Genomic DNA, 19,125 nt, shown 5'->3' with positions numbered 1-19,125 from the left:
AGGTGAAACCTAAGTGCGGGAACTAACTATAGGCAATCAGCTTTCCCTACAGCTCTTGGGTGACCAGCCCCTGCTGGAGCCAAGGGCAAGCCCCTTTTGCTTACCCCTGCCCCGGCCACACCTTGTAGGTGAGTAGGGAGGCCTTCCCACGTCACCAACACCCCGGGGCCGTAGAACCCTCAGGTGGATGAGGTAAGTTGGCCCCAAAAGCAGCCCATATCCTGTCTTCGGGCCATAAAACCCTGAGAGACAGGCATCCAGAACCACCCTTCACCTCCAAAGGTGCCTAAGGGGGCCACCTAGCTGTCGTTACTTATTTCCCCTCCCGCACTTTACCACCACAAAAAGGGGACAAATCTGTATTTAGTCCCCTTTTCCCCACTGTGTAAAAGAACTTCCAGCAGACTCCTCTGCAGGTCTTGCAAAAATATGTCGTTCCCTGTGTCCGACAGGTGAACTCCATCAGCCCTATAGAGTTCAACCCTAGAATGCTGTATGAGCGGATGTGGAATGGGCAACCCACCATCCCCAATAAGAGCCAACCAAATCTGTCGATTGACCCTCTAACGTGCCCAGTCTATCCTCCTGGGGTTCCAAACTCCACGCCATACCCTGCATGGCAGTATGTCTGACCAAAGCAGACAAACTGAAGGCCAACGCTGCCTTATAACTCGCATGTCGCTACATGCCTGAACAGTAAGGGCCCTGCCCTTAAGTAAGCCCAGGTCATTACCTCCCAGGTGAATGACCAAAATGTGTGGAACTTCACACACTAACCCTTGCCGGAAACAGGGCTGGTAGGAGCCCATCCCAGTGCATCCCTTGCCGGCCAAGCCATTGTACAGTAGCTCGCTGACTGAGCCCAGCTGTGAGCCCATTTGAGATGACTCAGCCTTATGGCCCACCCAGAAAATATGCTGTGGCCGCAGATTAGGATGCGCATCCGCTCTGTCCCCCTCCGGCAACCTGCCAAAACAAGGCAACACCATTAGGCTTCCGTATTACCATCTAATACAATCTAAAATCCTGTCAAGGGAGCCCCTGCTTTAGTAAAGTCTAAGACCCTGGAATTAGGATAAGAGCCTTATAAGCAGTCTGGCTTTCCTTTTTATTCCTATCCTCCCATCAAGCCACATTATAATCTGCTAGACCTTCAATTCCCTGCAGAAGTTTGCATGTCCTTCTTTAATACAACAAATGCCATATGCTTTGTTTTTGATACGAGACTAAATTCAAATAAATGCAACTTCTGTCTCAGAGGTAACAATTAGCGTGGCACTGACACTGAAGAAGGATCACTGTCAACTAAGTTATGGTGATTTAGACATTTTCTAGCAAAACCTTGTCATCTGTGCACGCCATAGTATCTAAATAGGACAGGCACAAAGTCCCAGAAGGCTCACCTGGCCCCACCAAGGCCACCGTATAATGTAATGATAATAGAATTAATTACCTCAACCTAATATATTCCTGGCCCTAGCAAGAAGTCGGAAGCTTAACCAAGAGCTCCGTATCCCCCAACAGCCACCATGTAATAAATTAATAGAATAAAGTACCTGCAACCTAATATAGGCCCTGGTCTAGGAAAAAAATTGTAAGCCTAATCAAAGAGTCCCGCACAATTGCCAATAGAGGCTGCCAGGGCCTCACCCACATCCCTCACTGTGTTGCGCCCCCTACCTAGGCTGAACTCACACCCAGCCTTGGCAATCAAAGGGGGAAATAGGGCCTGTGTTGGCAGGCTCGAAACGCCTGTGCAGCCTCCTCCCATAATTTGCTCTGAGCCTGCAGTAACTGACCCAAGGTCACCCATTGCGCCTCACGGCTGTTGGGGAGACTCAAACCCTGGTCTCCCGGGATGCAGTCCAACACCCTAACCACTACACTAAACCACCTTTTCTCCCACAATCTGCCTGGGCTAAGGGTGTGTGTGTGGTTTTAAATGCCCAAAGGCCTAGGCAGCAAGGGGTTGCCAAATATATATATAGCATGTTTGTTAGCTTGATATGTTTATTGTATTTTACTTTATTTTATGAATGTGTTTCTTTCTTTTACCATTATCAGCCCAGACGCTTCCCGCCCGCTAGGCCCTTTTAACAAGGTCTGCTGGCTAGGCACATGCCCCTTTTGGCCCAACTCTCCCCTTCTTAGGAGGCATTGGGCTCATATCTATTTATCATTAATTATTTAATATTTAATGTAAATGTTCAATATATCTAAGTGGTACTCTTATATTACCTTCACCCCCTTCCCCTTTTATGCGGGGGGGGGGAGAAATCAGCAACCCACAGGGATGTGTCTGTCTGTCTGTCATCTATCTATCTATCTATCTATCTATCTATCTATCTATCTATCTATCTATCTATCTATCTATCTATCTATCTATCTATCTATCTATCTATCTATCTATCTATCCCTTTAACTGCCTAAATATACTTGCGTAATATTTAAATGTATGTGGTTGTAATCCTTGTTTAACATCCACTCCCTCCTCCCTGTATAGGGGGGAGGATGTTTGTGTAATCTTGCTTAACTTGGCCAGGCTTCACCACCAGGCCACCTGCAGCCATGCAGCAGCATTAACAGTCGTTGCCCTCGTGGCTGCAACCTTAAATGGGCTGATCAGGCCCACGCATCGACCATGCGGCCAGAAAATGGCCACCATTCTCTGTCCCTCACTGTTCAGTAGCTCCGTCTGTCCCACGCTGTCATTCTTCCTCTCTTCATTGTCGCGAACCAAGAGGAAGTCGGAGGGGGCGACGCGGGCTTAAATAGGCCCATTGGCTCCGCCCCCTCCGTGCAGCACTTCACGTCTCATTTCAGCACGATGCCCTTACCTCCCATGGCTTCTGCAGCTTCACCCCGGGCCGCAATTGCCCTGCCGCTTCCCATTGCTTTCACAGGTAAGCGGAGCTACATCTTTAAAGGCCTGGCAGAATAAAATTATGGCTGCTAAAGATTACCAGGGCCAGGGTGTCCTTAAGAAGAGAGCTCCACAAAATTGGAGCTAGCACTCAAAATACACTAGTGGATTCTTCCAGAAGCATCCTAAAATGCAATCCTTGACTTTCAACAAGAGTGTGACAGGCAAATTCACTACTTCCTGTACTCCTCAGCCTCAAAGAACATGTAACACTGTCTTACAATAAACTGTTGCAGTTTATTCACCCTCATGCAACCCATTCTTGAATTTAGACAGGCACTCAAGGACCCAACTGTTACACCTGGATTGTCTGAAAAAGAGAAATACTGATGAGTATGATCCACATATTGATAATACCTTATTCCATAAGCTTAGTATAGTTATTATTCAGTTTCTGCATAAGATGGAACCCTGCGGCACAACTGCCAGAGTTGAACAGCAGTATACTAGCACCAATTTCTGGAATGTACCTGTAAGAGCAGAAACTCTTATTACTATTTTGATAGTAAATATGTTTCTTGCAAATGTCAGAAGACAATTTCCTGAACATGTGATTTGCATGCTATGGCAATAGAATTTGAGAAGGAATAAACTTTTCTATACATAATGAAGACTTGCTACCTCTGGACAGTTCCAGAACCCATTGTAGTTTGGGTTTTTAATGACGGAACATTCTCATCCACCAGTAAATGCATGTTCTTATTTTCAAGCCACAAGTCTTAACGGCCTGATCCTAGATATACTTGGAAGTAAGTCCCTTAGATGGGACTTTCTTCCAAATGAGTGTGGATTGTGTTACGGCCTAAATAATATATTCCCCTATTAATCAAAATTGTAAATGTTGAATGTCAGAATTACTAATTGCTGTTAGTGTCTGGATTGGCCTCATTTAGCTCCTCCACTTTTTTTTGCTTAGACTCAGATGGAAATAGGGCATATAGAAACTGATTTTCATTTGTGTAAAATTACCATGAATAATAAAGGCTAATTAAGGCATCTATTAAAAGTCCTTAATGTTAATTCAGTGTGGAAAATCTAAGAGTTCTATTGTTTTCCATACTGATGTCTCAATTAGGCATTATTAAGCAAAAATATGCAAATTAAAATTGGTCTTTTACTGTTGTAAAAGTAATTTCTACTATTTAGTGGTTGCTTTACTTACATTTCAGTTTTGCAGATAATCTTTTAAGTACTACTCTTTTAAACCTATAACATAATATTAGAAAATTGATAATTTTTAAAAGATTTTCAAGAAAACTTTCAATAATTGATTTTATACCCTTTTGATGTTCTGTTGACTGCATCTTGTCCCTATTCAATACTGGGAAGCATATATAATTAAGAGGATAACCCAAGTACCATTGTGTCTTGAGAAGAAGCATCTTCAATTAAAAGAATGATTTGCTAATAAAACTGAATTTATTTTAGAGAACAACAGCTTACATACTGTGTAAATCTTAAGGTCCCTAGCTTTCAAATCTAAAATAATTAATGTCTTAATTATAGACACACATTAGAATAAGATGGCAATGGCAAAAATATCAAACAAAGATGCTCATCCTTACCTTACTGGAGTGTTAGTATCTTTTCTGTTTAGTTCTTGCTTGTTCATTTTATAGAATGTAGACATTTTTCAAGACAGTGTTTCTCTTTCAAGGATATTACATTTACCTGTCACTTACTTCACAAATACAGATCAATCTTCATCTAGCTGCTAGAATCTAGCACATCCCTTGCAGTTGCAAGTGCTGTGGGCAGAGCTATTGTGAAAGTGTCATGGTCTTCTAGTGGATATTGCATGTGGCATCCAACCCAATGGCTTTTACACAGAGGAAAGCTGTACTTGTCTATGCTATGCTCTTCAGTCTATTGAAGAATTCTACATTGTTACCTTTTTTGCTGTGTGCATGTTCCTCTGAATTTTGATAAGATTTGAGCCTGGGTGACTATAGATATTTTAAACACAGGGGAGGACAGACTTCCAGTGTTTTATTGGAACCTTGAGATTTAGCACCAGGGGCCTGGTGCAACCCCCCCCCCACTAAGACTTAAAAACCATTGTGCTTCTCATCAGCTGCTGAGCACAGCCATTTGTTCTGAGTATCAGGACTGAGCTGAGCAAGCTGTACTATCGCACACAAATCCATTCCTGGTTATCCACACATTTTCTTCATTTCAGCAGTCTAATTACATTATAGTGGGGTCATTTTGTTGTTGCTGTTAAAACAAGTGGGAGCCAGAAATTGTTGCTGGTCTACCTGTAGACCTCAGTCCTCCTCAGTCCACCTTCTGCCCACCCTTGTTTTAAACAGTTCTGGGGGGGGGGTTGGGTTTTTTTTTAGTACCTTGGAATTATATTCTGCAGGATTAGCATCAGAATGTAAACTCTTTGGTCACACAATAACGCCAGGAGTTTGTTCTGTAGGCAATGAAATTGAAAGAATACATTTTCTTTGTTCAAAAAGAAAAGAGCAACTACATATGACATTTCAATAACAAAAGGGATTTGTTCTATACAGTTGCGTGGTTTCAGCCAAATTACTTTTCTTCAGTAAATGAAACATGCAATTTTTTAATTAAACAAATTTGATTATCATAACTTGCAAAACTACATATGTACAAATGTAATGTCAAATTCAATTATACTTTTTCCACCTCAATCCATATTCATTCACTTGGTTTTCAAGAAAGTATTGTGAGAATAGTCTTTTCAGGTAATACAGAACCGACAACTTGACAGCATTTACCAAAAGTGAACTTTTCATCCCAAACATCTTTTAGTATTATACTAATTTAGATTAAGACAACCAGTTAAGATGCATCGCATTCCCTGCAGCAGTTTTGTAACTAATAGCCTTACCACTGCATTGATTAGTTAAACAGTCACAGCATTCAGTGGAATATTTTAAGTGAAATTAGTTTAAAGATGTAGAGCTAGCAGGTATTTCCATAAGGGAAATTGGTTGTGGTTTTCTCAATGTAGTGTTTTCCCCTAATTAAATGTGAATGAGCAGTTAGGAACTCCAAGAACAGTAGTAAAAGAAAAATTATATTAAGGCTGTGCCAAATGAACTTAAGGATAACAGTTTGCTTTAAGATGAGTGTTATATGTGTGAGTCTGGGTGGGTGGGATGTATGTGGGCTTGTATTGATGACTCAAAATAATACGTATTAATACTTCACATTTATTAGCTTAATAATTCTTACAACTGCCCTGTGAGGCAGGCCAGTATTATCTCTGTATTCAGGGCCAGTGCCAGAGGGCGGCCAGGTCAGGCCCTGGCCAAGGGCCTCTCCTTAGTGGGAGGGTAGCACTCCCATTCTGTGATCCGTGGCATCATCAACTCCTGACCCTGCCGCAGATTGGAGAGAGGGAGCTTCCAGGTACCCCCCCATACAGACCACACAGGCTTCAATAAGCCTGCACGCATGCCCCATCTACCTCTCCCATTGCTGTGAATGTTGTGCATGCTGTGCGTCCATGTCTGCCATCAACCAAGATAGTGGCGGAGGTTTTTCTAAGAGGATGACGTCCCTGGCACCATCTTGGTTAATGGCAAGCATGTATGCTCATAGCACAGAATACATGAATGCCATCAGCCACAATTGTATTTTATATATTTTTATCTATGTTAATGTTTTTGTGTTTTTATTGCATATGATTTTATTGTGAGCTGCCATGAGTGCCCTAATGTAGGTAGAAGGGTGGGATAGAAATATTTTAAATAAATAAATAAATAATTTTTTTAGTCAAGCTAAAAATGCCTTACAAAACACCCTTTTTTTCATTCCTGTCCTTCTCCCCTTCTCCCACGCTCCACTGACAGTCTTCTAGGCCAGTTCTCCCACTCACCCTTGCACCAGGGCTTCTCACCAATCCCAACACAAATTCCCTTGTACTAGTCTCTCTCGTTTGCACACTCTAGGTCCCCTCACACAAACTGTCAATCTCTCTCTCATGTCTGCTTCCTCTGTTCGACACAACATCTGTATCATTCTAAGCTGACTCACTGTTGATTTTAAACCCATGTGGTGCATCAAAGAGCATGCCCGTACAAGGGCTTTTGCATTGCCATTCTCCTGGCCTGCCCTTTTGCTTCTCTGGGTGAGCTACAAGAAAGACAATGCAGCAGCTGGCCATGCTCAGCCACCCATAACCAAGCAGGTGCAGGAGACCATGGCTTCTCCACACCCATTGATCCAAACTTCAGTGTTCTGCCCTAAAATGATCTGTTTTGCAGGACTTTCCATTGATTATTGTTGGTTGTTGTTTATTGCCTGTTTTGGAGGCGATCAGGCCTCCACCAAAGCAGAGTCATCTTCCTCGTCAGTGGTGCTCTTCTCTGCTGGTGGGGAGGCAACTTTACTTCATTCTAACCCCACCCCCCAGCCATCATTATTGGAAAGTTAGGATTGCAGGCTCAATTCTGTTTCCTCTGCACAACAGTTGTTCCATGATGCTCAGTACTGATACAATTTCTTTACATAAGAATGATGAAATCTCAAGATAGTGAGAATAAGAAATCCTGGGCTGAACTCGCTTATGGAAAATGGATAAGTTTCTTGCTTTGGTTTAATTTTAGAGAGCCACTAAGATTTAATTCCAAAGTGTAAAACCAGTTTAAATTATTACAGTGATGTCTTCAAGTAAAACAAAGAGCTACATCTCTACCTATATGCTGGTTACTTGGAGGTTCTTGGATTTAAGGAAGTTTATCTCCATTGGCATTAGTTTTTAGAATTCAAGCTCTTCAGCTTTGCTGGGTTTTGGTTTAGACTCTTGCAGTCTTCATTAATTTGTTCTTAGATATTAATCATGAATAGTATGAATAAAAGCTATTTATACTTGTGCTAGGCAATTCAATACAGTGATTCATCTTAGCATTATGTAAACAAATAATGAGACTGACTTAACTCCAGCTTTTTTAATTAATAAAGCTATTTTACTAGTGGTATCAGTTATTTTGTTATCAGTTCTAAGACATCTTTCTTTCAATTCCCATGTAGCAAAGTCGAAGATCCTTGGTAAACTTGTATGAATTTTGAAGATTGCAACAATGGTATAAAAATCAAAGCACACAAAGCTAAAGAATTGCATATTAAATTTTTTGGATGTCTAGAAGTACTGGGATTTTTAGATATAGTGAATGGTAATTACAATTTTTAAGCATTAAAGACGTTTCACATCTTATAATTTTGAAACAGCAGCTGTTGTGAAATCGGTAAACAAAAAAACCTGCCTTTCCCAAATCAGTGGTATGCTATAAAAGTGGTTCAGTTCAGCAATTTAGAGGGTTAATTTTCTTGGTGTGCCAGGAAAGAGCCGGAGTCCATATGAGCCATTCAATTTCTGTTCATTATAATCATTTGGGAACAGTAAAAGGTGATACATTGTTGCAGATAATGCTGGCCTCCAGCTGTGTCTATTTAATTAATTTGAGCTTGCATTTTGGTAACAGAATGGCTTAAGGAAGCTGATTATACTGGCACTATTAACCCATGCATTCCTTGAAACTTCATTCTTTGCTTTTTAAAAAATGTACATTTTGTAAATGAAATCCTAGTTGAAGTTCTTGAGTTACAAAGGGTTAGGTAACTGTAAACACACAGGACAAATAACAATGCTATAATTAGGAAAAGACTTTTATCACTGTCATCATACTTTTTTTGCCGGAGCCCAAGTACTGTAAATCTACAGAAATAGTAAAAGAATTTAGACCAAAGGCCTACACAGTGTGCGGGGGGAGCACAGCATTCACAGTAAGCCATTTTTCCATTTAAAACCATAACCACCTATTTACTTTATTTAGATATTTTTATACCACCCTTCACCTTAAGGTCACAGGATAACACATTAAAACATACCAATTAACACATCAATACAAACTAAATTCTGCATAAACTAAAATAACAGAGCATAACATAAAACAGCAATGGAAACGTACACCATCCTTAACAAATTCTGTCTCTTTATCTCCAAAAGCCTGGCAGAAGAGGTAGATCTTCACCTGCCTTCTGAAAGGTATAATGTGACATGCACCTCAGTGGGGAGATTGTTTAATAATCTCGAGCTGCCACTTAAAAGGTCCTACTATGGGCCTCTGAACTACTAACCTTGTCCATCACAAGGACCACAAGGAGACCCTCATTAGCTGATCTTAAGGACTTGGCAGATTGGTATGGCAGAATGAGTTCTCTCTGATATTTGGTCCCGGTGCTTCAAATGTCAACATAAGCACCTTGAATCAGACAATTAGCAGCCAGTGTAGCCATTTTAGAATGGGGTAATATGTGTGAGGCCAGATGCTCCCACAAGCTCCCACAGGTTTGGTCTCTGCATTTTGTACTTGTTGCAACTTCCGAATCATCTTCAAGGGTAGCCCCACATAGAGCTCATTAGAGTTGTCCAGTCTGGAGGTTACCAGGCTCTCCCTATTCAGGAAATGCTGAAGTTGGTGCACCAGCCAAAGCTGGGCGTAGCAGTCCTGGCCACTTAGGCCACTTGAACCTTCTGTGACAAAGGTGGTTATAGGAATACCCCCCACAACAGTGCACCTTTTGCTTCAAGGTGAGCACAACCCCATCCAGGACAGGCTGTTCCACCAACTCTTGGACCCAGGATTATGAACCTAAATTGTATTACTCATATCAATATTAATAAGCAATAACTCAAACTGTTTTATATGAAAGCTGGGTCTGCAGTCTCTCTACAGTCTAATAGGCACTAGAAACAGAATCCTGAAATTAAGGCTATTGAAAACATTGCATTGTTGGATGCATTTCTTGCTTATACTGTGCCAGTATGCTCACCAGTACCTCTTATGGTGCGCTCAGAAAGTCTTAAGTCAATACCCCTCAAAACTCCACAAGGCGCAAGAGACTTTGCTTTTCCTGCTCAGCTCCAGTTTGCACTATGCTGGCCTCTTCTACCTTGAACGCACCCTCTTAACTATGCACACATTTCACTGGATGCCAGTATTGAACAATTGGACACCTGCCCTCCTTTCAGTTCTGAAGAGAGAACAGGTGCAAAGAGCTTCCCTTGGTGAATAAGTGGCTGATGTAGGAGCCCTTTTCTCATTGATGGGGGGCTGATGGGGGAACATGCCCTCACCATTTTGTGGTCCTGTCTATTTTTCTGCTCTTATTGTTGTGGTAGCCATTTTGTGTTATGCCACACACCCAAGAAAGCTATTTTGTGACTGGCACCCTTGGCTCTTCCTCAAAATTCCAAATGTGCCCACTGGCTCAAAAAGGTTAGCAACCCCTGCTGTAACATATGGACATATATGAAAAGTATTTTGAACTTTCTAACCTGATCAGTTTAAACCTATTTATATTCTGAATATTGTATATATTGTTGAAATGATATATGTTTGACAGTTAAGTAGCATGCTCACCTTTCCCAACCAGTGTGCCTCCAGATGTTGTTGGACCACAATTCCCATCTTTCCTGACCATTGGCAATGCTGGCTGAGGCTGATGGGAGTTGTGGTCCAACAACATCTAGAGGCACACTGGTTGGGTGTTGGGTGAAAGGCTGAGTGTTACACTGTTACAGTAATCTGTCGCTATTGAACCATCATGAATGAAAGATAAATATAACTGCTGCTGCTGCTGCTGCTGCTGCTATTACTACTACTACTATTGCCTGCCCTTCACCATTAGGTCCCAGGGTGGGTTACAGAAATGTAAAATAATGTATTAAAAACCATTTGGGTCTCCTCACTATAGCATTTCCTGAGAGGACTTCTGCTCCCACCATTATAAAAGAACAGAGGAAGGCATTTTCACTGATTTCCCCTCTCTGACACCCCATCTGTTGATCCTCCTTGATCTCTCAGTGGCTTTTGATACCATCGACCATGGTATCCTCCTGGGGAGACTCGCTGATCTGGGAGTTGGAGGTACTGCTTGGCAGTGGTTCTGCTCCTACTTGGCGGGTCGCCTCCAGAAGGTAGTGCTTGGGGAGTTTTGCTCGGCACCCTGCGCCCTCCAATATGGAGTCCCACAGGGGTCAGTACTATCCCCCATGGTTTTTAACATCTACATGAAGCCGCTGGGTGCCGTCATCAGGAGTTTTGGAGTGTGTTGCCACCAGTATGCTGATGACACGCAGCTCTACTTCTCCTGTTCATCTTTTTCAGGTGAGGCTGTCAAGGTGCTGAACCGATGCCTGGCTGCGGTAATGGACTGGATGAGAGCGAATAAATTGAGGCTCAATCCAGACAAAACTGAGATGCTGTTAGTAGGTGGTTCCCCTGACCAGACGGTGGATGTTCAACCTGTCCTGGATGGGGTTGCACTCCCCCTGAAGGAGCAGGTCCATAGTTTGGGAGTTCTTTTAGAACCATCCCTGTCACTAGAGGCACAGGTAGCCTCGGTGGCACGGAGTGCTTTCTATCAACTTTGGTTGGTGGCCCAACTACGCCCCTATCTGGACAGCGAAAACCTTGCTTCAGTTGTCCATGCATTGGTAACCTCTAAATTGGACTACTGCAATGCAGTCTACGTGGGGCTGCCTTTGAAGACGGTTCGGAAGCTACAGCTCGTGCAAAATGCAGCGGCCAGACTTAACAGGGACTCAGAGGTCCAAACATATAACACCGATTCTGGCCCACTTGCACTGGCTGCCTATATGCTTCCGGGCTCGATTCAAGGTGCTGGTTTTAACTTATAAAGCCTTACACGGCTTGGGACCACAATACCTGATGGAACACCTCTCCCAATATGAACCTACCCGTACGCTGCATTCAACATCAAAGGCCCTCCTTCGGGGGCCTACTCAGAGAGAAGCCCGGAAGGTGACAACGAGAAAACGGACTTTCTCAGTGGTGGCTCCCGAATTATGGAATTCTCTCCCTGATGAGGTACGCCTGGCGCCAACATTGTTATCTTTTTGGTGCCAGGTAAAAACCTTCCTCTTCTCCCAGGCATTTTAATATGTTAATATTTTAATATTTTAATATTTAACATCTTAACATCTTAATATTTCAACCAATTTAATACTTTTTAAATATTTAATATTTTAGTGTTGAGTTTTGTAGCTGCTTATGTGTTTAATTATGTTTAGGTTTCTGGTATAATTACTTCATTTTTAAGTTGTTTAATATATATTTTAATTGTATATTGGATGTTTATGTTGTGAACCACCCAGAGAGCTTTGGCTATGGGGCGGTATATAAATCTAATTAATAAAATAAATAATAAATAAATAAATATCCCAGAGAGCCCCCCAACTCCTTAGAGAAGATGTTCAGGGGACTGTAGAGGGAGGTGAACTGACAAAAATTGCTTTGTCACCTGGCCTGCCAGCAGGATTCCACTGCTGGATCAAAAACCTATTACAGATGGAAGGAGCCCTTCCGTTTGCATGACACAAACTCGGGATACAACCAATGGAGCAATGTTAGCTCCATATCTCTAATCTAGTTCCATCTTACGGGTGAAGCATATTAGACTTCAGTGTGCAGTAATGTACAAGTTCGATTCAACAGGTCTTAACTTTTGATGGATTTCTTCCACTATTTATCAATTTATAAGTTTGTGTGGTTATTTAATATATATATATAAGAATATAAACATCAAGCAGAACTGAACCTAGAGAGATAGATGGTTTACGTATTACAGTATGAATTCCAGTGTCTTCAAACATCTCCATGTCTGTAGCTTCATGTTAGATTTTCCCACCAGTGTTTGTGAATTCAACCTAACCCAGTGAAAAGAAGACTGGAGACTTACCTGTCTTACACACTTGGATAGTGTCACTTTTATCATTGTTTTGTTTGCTGTCAGTTTACAATGCTGTTACACAAATATTTTATGTTGCTGGTTTGTTTGTAGCAAATATTCTAAATAAAAGTATGCTTATTATTCCATTGTAATCATATTCCATTGTAACAAGGCATGGGATCACCATACGTTAGTAACTCCTATTTTCTGTGTCTCATCATAACCTCTGCAATCAATATACATCAACCTGTTTGTATTGCTCTTTCCATATCATAGAATCATAGAATAGTAGAGTTGGAAGGGGCCTATAAGGCCATCAAGTCCAACCCCCTGCTCAGTGCAGGAATCCAAGTTCATAAATCAGACATGCACAGAGAGGTGGCTTAGTGTCTGCTCACTAACTTTGGAATGAATTTATTCCCAGGGGACACTAGTGCCTGAGATGTTTCCAAGATAAGTGATTTAATTTTTTCAGATTGTGATGAATCCTTAGTAGCCAATGTGGTGTAGTGGTTAAGGTATTGGACTATGACCTGGGAGACAAGGATTCAAATCCCCACACAACCATGAAGCTCACTGGGTGACCTTGGGCCGGTCACTGCCTGTCAGCCTCAGAGGAAGGCAATGGTAAACCCCTTCTGAATACTACTTATCATGAAAACCCTATTCATAGGGTCGCCATAAGTCAGAATCGACTTGAAAGCAGTACATTTACATTTAGCTGTGAATATGCATATGTTTGATTCAGCTATACTTTTCATTTTGTATTTTCATATCATATTTCTTACTGAATGGATAGCAATCAAGGGGGTTAGATCCAGAATTTGCAGGCAGGCAACCTCTCAACACAGTTCTGGGGGGTTCAGGGACTTTACAGGACCCTGTGAGAGATGGTATTGCATGGAGAGGGGAAATCAGCAAAGTAGGATCTCTCTGATAGATCAAAAGTCTTTCTGTCCACGGAAGGCAGTCTGGAACCAGCTCAATATGCATCAGCAATGTATACTGAAGTCCTGGGCTCCTTCTGGGAGGAAGGTCTCTCTCTCTCTCTCTCTCTCTCTCTCTCTCTCTCTCTCTCTCTCTCTCTGTGTGTGTGTGTGTGTGTGTGTGTGTAAATGTATGTGAAAAATATCCCAGTGTCATTTTAAAGCAATGTTTAGCACAAGCATGCTCTCCAGTACTTGAATATTTGGACAGCACACATCTGAACCCAGAAATCTTTTATATTGAAAGGTAGGATATTTTTTAAAGTAGAATAAAATAAAAATCTGAAACACACAAAACAAGTAAATTAAAGAGATTAAAAATAAAAAAGTATTAAGGCTTCAGCCTCCACTGTCATTAACACTTGTCACTAATCTCACTTCATCTTACCTCTATATTACTGGCATATTACCAAAATCTTACTTGGAGAATAGGTAAGATTTCAGAGGAATATTATGAGTATTATAAAAAGTTTAGATAGCCCCAACTATTTTGGAATAGTTAATTAAAGTCTTAAAAATCACTAAAATAGTCATATTAACTAATACCCTTAATTAAGGATCATTATCACTGGGCTAAAGTAGAGGATCTGCTTTGCATGCAGAAGGTCCCTGGTTCACATCCAGTCAGTGTAGACAATACTAAGCTAGATGGACCACTGTCTGAATCAGTATAAGACATCTTCCTATGTTCCTAACTAATAGTATGGCATGTTTGTCTCAACAAATTTAGCAAAAAAGTTAACGTCTTTTGCAACTTCTAATGTAAGCATTTAACATTGTAAATATATTATTTTTTGTAAATTGGATTTGTGAAATAAAATGTCCTTTGTGGGGGAAAACGTTTAGATTGCAAGTCAGGTCAAGAAAAAAAGTTTGGATTTTTTTAACCCAGAACATGTACTGTGATGTTTTTCCTATTATAAGCCCATCAAAGATTGCAGAAAGTTTAAATATGACTTGCAAATAGGCTGTTGTATTCAAGAACAAGGTCAGCTGAACTGTGTGCATGAAATCCTGTCTATGTGTGCACTCGTGTGTGTGTGTATGCATTTATTTATAAATGATCTCTCCGTTTAGCTGGTAACACAAGTTTGTTAAGATTTAATGCAATGGCTTCTTTCTATCAGAAGGATTACATTGTTTGCTTGTATCTGCTTCCTGTGTCATGTCCAGTCATGTTACGCAATTCTTGATCTTTGCGACACCTCTATCCACTTTTCTACTTCCTGAATGCATCTTGATTAGTCAGTGGATTTTTCAATGAGCTATCTAAGCTTTAGGCATTTTCAGTTTTATTTTGGTAACTGTTTAAAGTAAATAGTTAAAGCAATCAAATTTAAAAAAATTACCAGAGAAATGGGAGAGGTTGAAGGGTAAAGGAAGCAATGCGTTTGTTGTATATCTGGTTGCTTCAACTGTTTGGGGGGTAGCAAAATGAGTGTGTTGATTCTTCCCCCCAACCATTCGCACTTGGTAATCAGACCAGTTTTAGTGATGAATCTACCAGTTTCCTTCTCAGCTTAATGAATTAGTATGCAGTTAACCTAGGGTGCTTCCAGATGACCTGTTTATTGAGCATTCATCACGATTTGTTTCCAGGGAGGTTAGATAACGTTAGCTATTTTATGAGCATTCATTCTGATATGTTTGCTGGGAGGCTAGATGACATTGTTTCAGGACAAGTATTATTCCACATTTTCCAGTGCATTTTCCCATCACTTTCCTTGTCACAAATAAATAAATAAATAAATCTGAATTATAATTGCACAATGTAAATTTGAATTCCACCCAAAAATAGTGACAGTCTGGAAGCACCCCAAGAATTTTACTATTGCTGTTTCAAATTTAAACATATATCATCTTTAATATTTAATCAGGATCACTTGCTATGATCTTAGTAAAAAAATATGAGGGATTATTAAAATCACAGTCTGCATAGCTTAATTTCAAATCCACAGTTGCAGAGGCATTTTGGTGACTGCTCAAGATCCTTTGTAAACCCCTTTTCCTTTCAACACTTTAGAATTATCTAGGCATGAAACATTATTTTAAAAATGGAAATCATTTGTACTGTTTTTTAAAACAATATTAACAACAACATCACCAACACTTCGGTCAGATAGAATCATGGCCTTTATAAGGTAAATAGGCACTAGGAAACATTGTCTTCATGAGAAAGACCACAAAACACTAAATCTGCCATTTTATGCAGAAAGAGGTTTAGACCTCACACTACAACAATGGGGTTCTGGAAAACCCTAAGAAAGATAGCTTTCTTGGGCATTGCGTGTTTATTTCACAAGGCATTCTCTGGTTTTGTTTTGTAGCCTAACAGCAGTGGTCAAGTAGTAGGAAAAATGCCTGGCCATTTTACTCCAGTTTTGGCACCCTCTCCCCATCACAGTGCGGTGCGACCTGTGACCCTGACCATGACAGACACTAAACCCATCACAACATCCACTGAAGGTGAGGCATCTTCACCTACAGCTACCAGTAAGTATTTTCTAGGAAACAATGTCCATCAAAGAATCAAAAATCATTTAAAATTAAGGCCAATAAAGGCGCCTTTTCCTGCTATTTGACCAAGCAGATGCTCAAAGTTGATAATAAAGAACATTGACAAGACTTTTACTCTACAGTTATAATAACTCAAGTTACTGTATGACATTTGTGACATGGCAATCACAGACTTGAGAGGGAAAAGCAAATTGATTTGAACATCAATTGCCAGGAGTGAATGAAAGCTTGATTATTCATTTAGATGGACATTCTAATGACATTGAGAAGCATACTCAGATTGGAAGCTTTTTAAATTGCCAGCACCTGGAATCCAAAAAGGGAGAAAGGCAAAGAGATACAGCTGATTCTTCCCAAGTGAGCTTTCATCCAAAACGTGTTGAATCAGACCTATGATCCTCAATTACCTTAAGTATTTTAATTCATTAGAGTTGGTACTGAAAAATCTATATCGGTTAACTATATTTAAAGAGAGTTTAAAACTCCTGGATGGTTTTACATTTACTAATTCACTATGTTCAGTACCATGGGTTGCATCCAACTATATAATTGAGTAGGCATTACAAATTCCATGCACGTAGTGGAACTTATCCTCCCACTGCATGCCCCCTAATGCTGCTCAGGATGTTCTCCTAACACTCTGGAGCAGATTTGGGGGTGGTGTGGAGGGAGGAGAAGGGGGGGGGGAAATTTCCATTGCACTCGTGGAAGGTGTTTTGCACATACAATAATTTAGTTGGGCACAAATCCATATTATCCTATAGCCTTCAATGGAATTGCAGATATAGACATATAGATTTGTCAATGGTTAGAGTTGCTTCCATGGAATATAGCAGCCCCATAGAGACTGCTGTAAACTGTTTCTGAACTGTGGTATCATTAAGTGGCTCACCATCTAGGTTGGTCCTGTTGGTTTAAATGCTTCCAGCACTAGTAGCCACCAGGAATGTGTGATGGTGGCATGGAAATTTTGCACACAGGCCAATCAATGCATTGTCACATGAAATCCTCATTCACTGGAAGTGCATCTTGGCAGCTTCGATGTGACTGTTCTAACAGATTGTGGTTTTAGGTTAACCTCCATGTTAGTCTGAGAGTAAATATTACAGCTACAATTAAAACTGCATATACACACACATATACACTTTCATTAATTTATTTAGTATAAAAAGCATTATTGTAATCATGTAATGGGCCAAATGACTTCTGTGCCTAGATATTGGTTTCAAACTAAAAATTCTTAAGGTTAATATTCCACTTGCTCTTAAACACTTAGGGTGCAGTCTACATACATTAAGATAGTAATAACATTTATGTTAATTTAGATCCATCTAGACTGCAGCACTTTTGTGATCAGATGAAATGAGCATTATAGACTGAGATAGAGCAGAAATTATCTAAGGCTCCAATCCTGTACACATGTACCTGGGAGTAAATCTAATTGAACTCAGTGGAACGTACTTTTAAGTGGGCATGCATAGGATTACAGTGTTAATTATTTAAGCAAAATTCATTATCTGCTAATAAATGAATTAATAGTATCATAATGACTTCTGATTTCCTAAGTGTGGATAAATTTTGAACAGCAGTAAAAAAAATTAATTATCTATTAAGTATTCTATCCCTCAAAATGGAATGAAACTAACTAATTTCAGATTTGACTTATTTGTTTTTTCATTATATCTTACCTATGACCCTTTCAAACAATATGGCACTAGTTATGCATTAACCAAATATTAATAATTTAAATAATGTTTAAGGACTCAAGAGAATCCTACACATTGAGGATCCCACTGAAGGTCTTTGAGAAAGGATATGATTTGTACATTTGTAGCAAGATTAACTTTGTAAATGAAGAGCAAAAATACACATAAATAGATTCCATTTGTGCATGAGAATTGCACATATTCCAGCATTACGTAATCAAGATGTTTTATATTTATAAAATGTACCAGTTGCAGTGAATGGATGGCTCTTTAATCTTAAAATTTAACCAGGAAAAGTGACACATTAGATCACTTCTATTTAAAGCCGTATTAAAACCTCTTACATTTAATATTATGCATAATGGAGGAATTTCACTTATGTATCTGGGATCAGTTGATCTATAATTCTCTTGAAGAGTTGCTTTCAAATTTATTTCTAATTAATTAATATTTGCAGAAAGATCAGTGCCACCAAAAGGCGATATTGAGTGCCACCAAAATTGCTCTTATCTGTTACTGGTTGTATATTTTAAACCTAATCACTGTACACCAAAGTTGATTTACATGATCTCTTTGCACAAAACATTTCACAATAAAGATGGCTTTTGATGTAATGATAAGGAATAACATAAATTTCTACTTCCACTTCATAGAAATATTACTTTATATAAAATATCTAATCAAGTTTAAGGTGGTTTTTTCTTTAGAAAATTCTTTAAAAGGGAAGTAGATAAGAAAGTATTTGTTATTTCTTTAGAAATAGAGATATAATACTATTTAAATTAATCATTTTGTGTTTTTATCCTTTCATTGTTTATGGGCTTAGTAGAGGAAAGTTAAGATTGTCTTGCTATGAAACTGATTTGTACAATGGGGATATCTCCAAACTAGCAAGTAGAGTAAAGCCACTTACACATGCCACCATGCACAATCAGAAGTTAATGAGTTTTAGTCACTACTGATCTATTCTCATTTTGAAAGGTAACCTATAGTGGAAAGGTTGAGTACAGCAAAAAAAACCCCAATGTTTTAGGAGCTTCCACATCATAGGTCAGATATTTAGATCTTGTAGTATATTGGTGCCACAATGTTCTGATGTACAGAACATCAGTGTTTAGATGCTGCTTATATTAACTATAAGAAGAGGAATACCTTGCTCTTCCTAAAAAAAAAAAAAAACCTTTCATGACTCATTAAAAAAATTAGCCTTAAGTCAGTTATGTTCTAAATCTGAGAATAGATCTTATCCTAATACTGTAGT

The 19,125-nt window shown here is 39.8% G+C and overlaps 1 protein-coding gene across 11 annotated transcripts in view; it reads left to right on the top strand.

The window, feature by feature from the left end:
- NFIB (nuclear factor I B) overlaps positions 1-19,125 on the top strand; it is a 326,941-nt gene that overhangs the window by 273,888 nt on the left and 33,928 nt on the right. For 6 of the 11 annotated variants that reach the window (XM_061630103.1, XM_061630123.1, XM_061630095.1 and 3 more), the window contains one exon: positions 15,969-16,134. The exons of 4 other annotated variants lie outside the window; for them this stretch is intronic. In XM_061630103.1, coding sequence (XP_061486087.1) covers positions 15,969-16,134 — 166 coding nt within the window. The remainder of the gene's footprint in view (positions 1-15,968; positions 16,135-19,125) is intronic. One more of the 11 variants, XM_061630113.1, reaches the window with a different exon arrangement.

Source organism: Rhineura floridana, chromosome 1 (genome assembly GCF_030035675.1).
Source record: "Rhineura floridana isolate rRhiFlo1 chromosome 1, rRhiFlo1.hap2, whole genome shotgun sequence".
NCBI classification, from domain to species: domain Eukaryota; kingdom Metazoa; phylum Chordata; class Lepidosauria; order Squamata; family Rhineuridae; genus Rhineura; species Rhineura floridana.
Note: the sequence above shows the minus strand (reverse complement) of the source record. Positions and strands in the feature narration are given on the sequence as shown.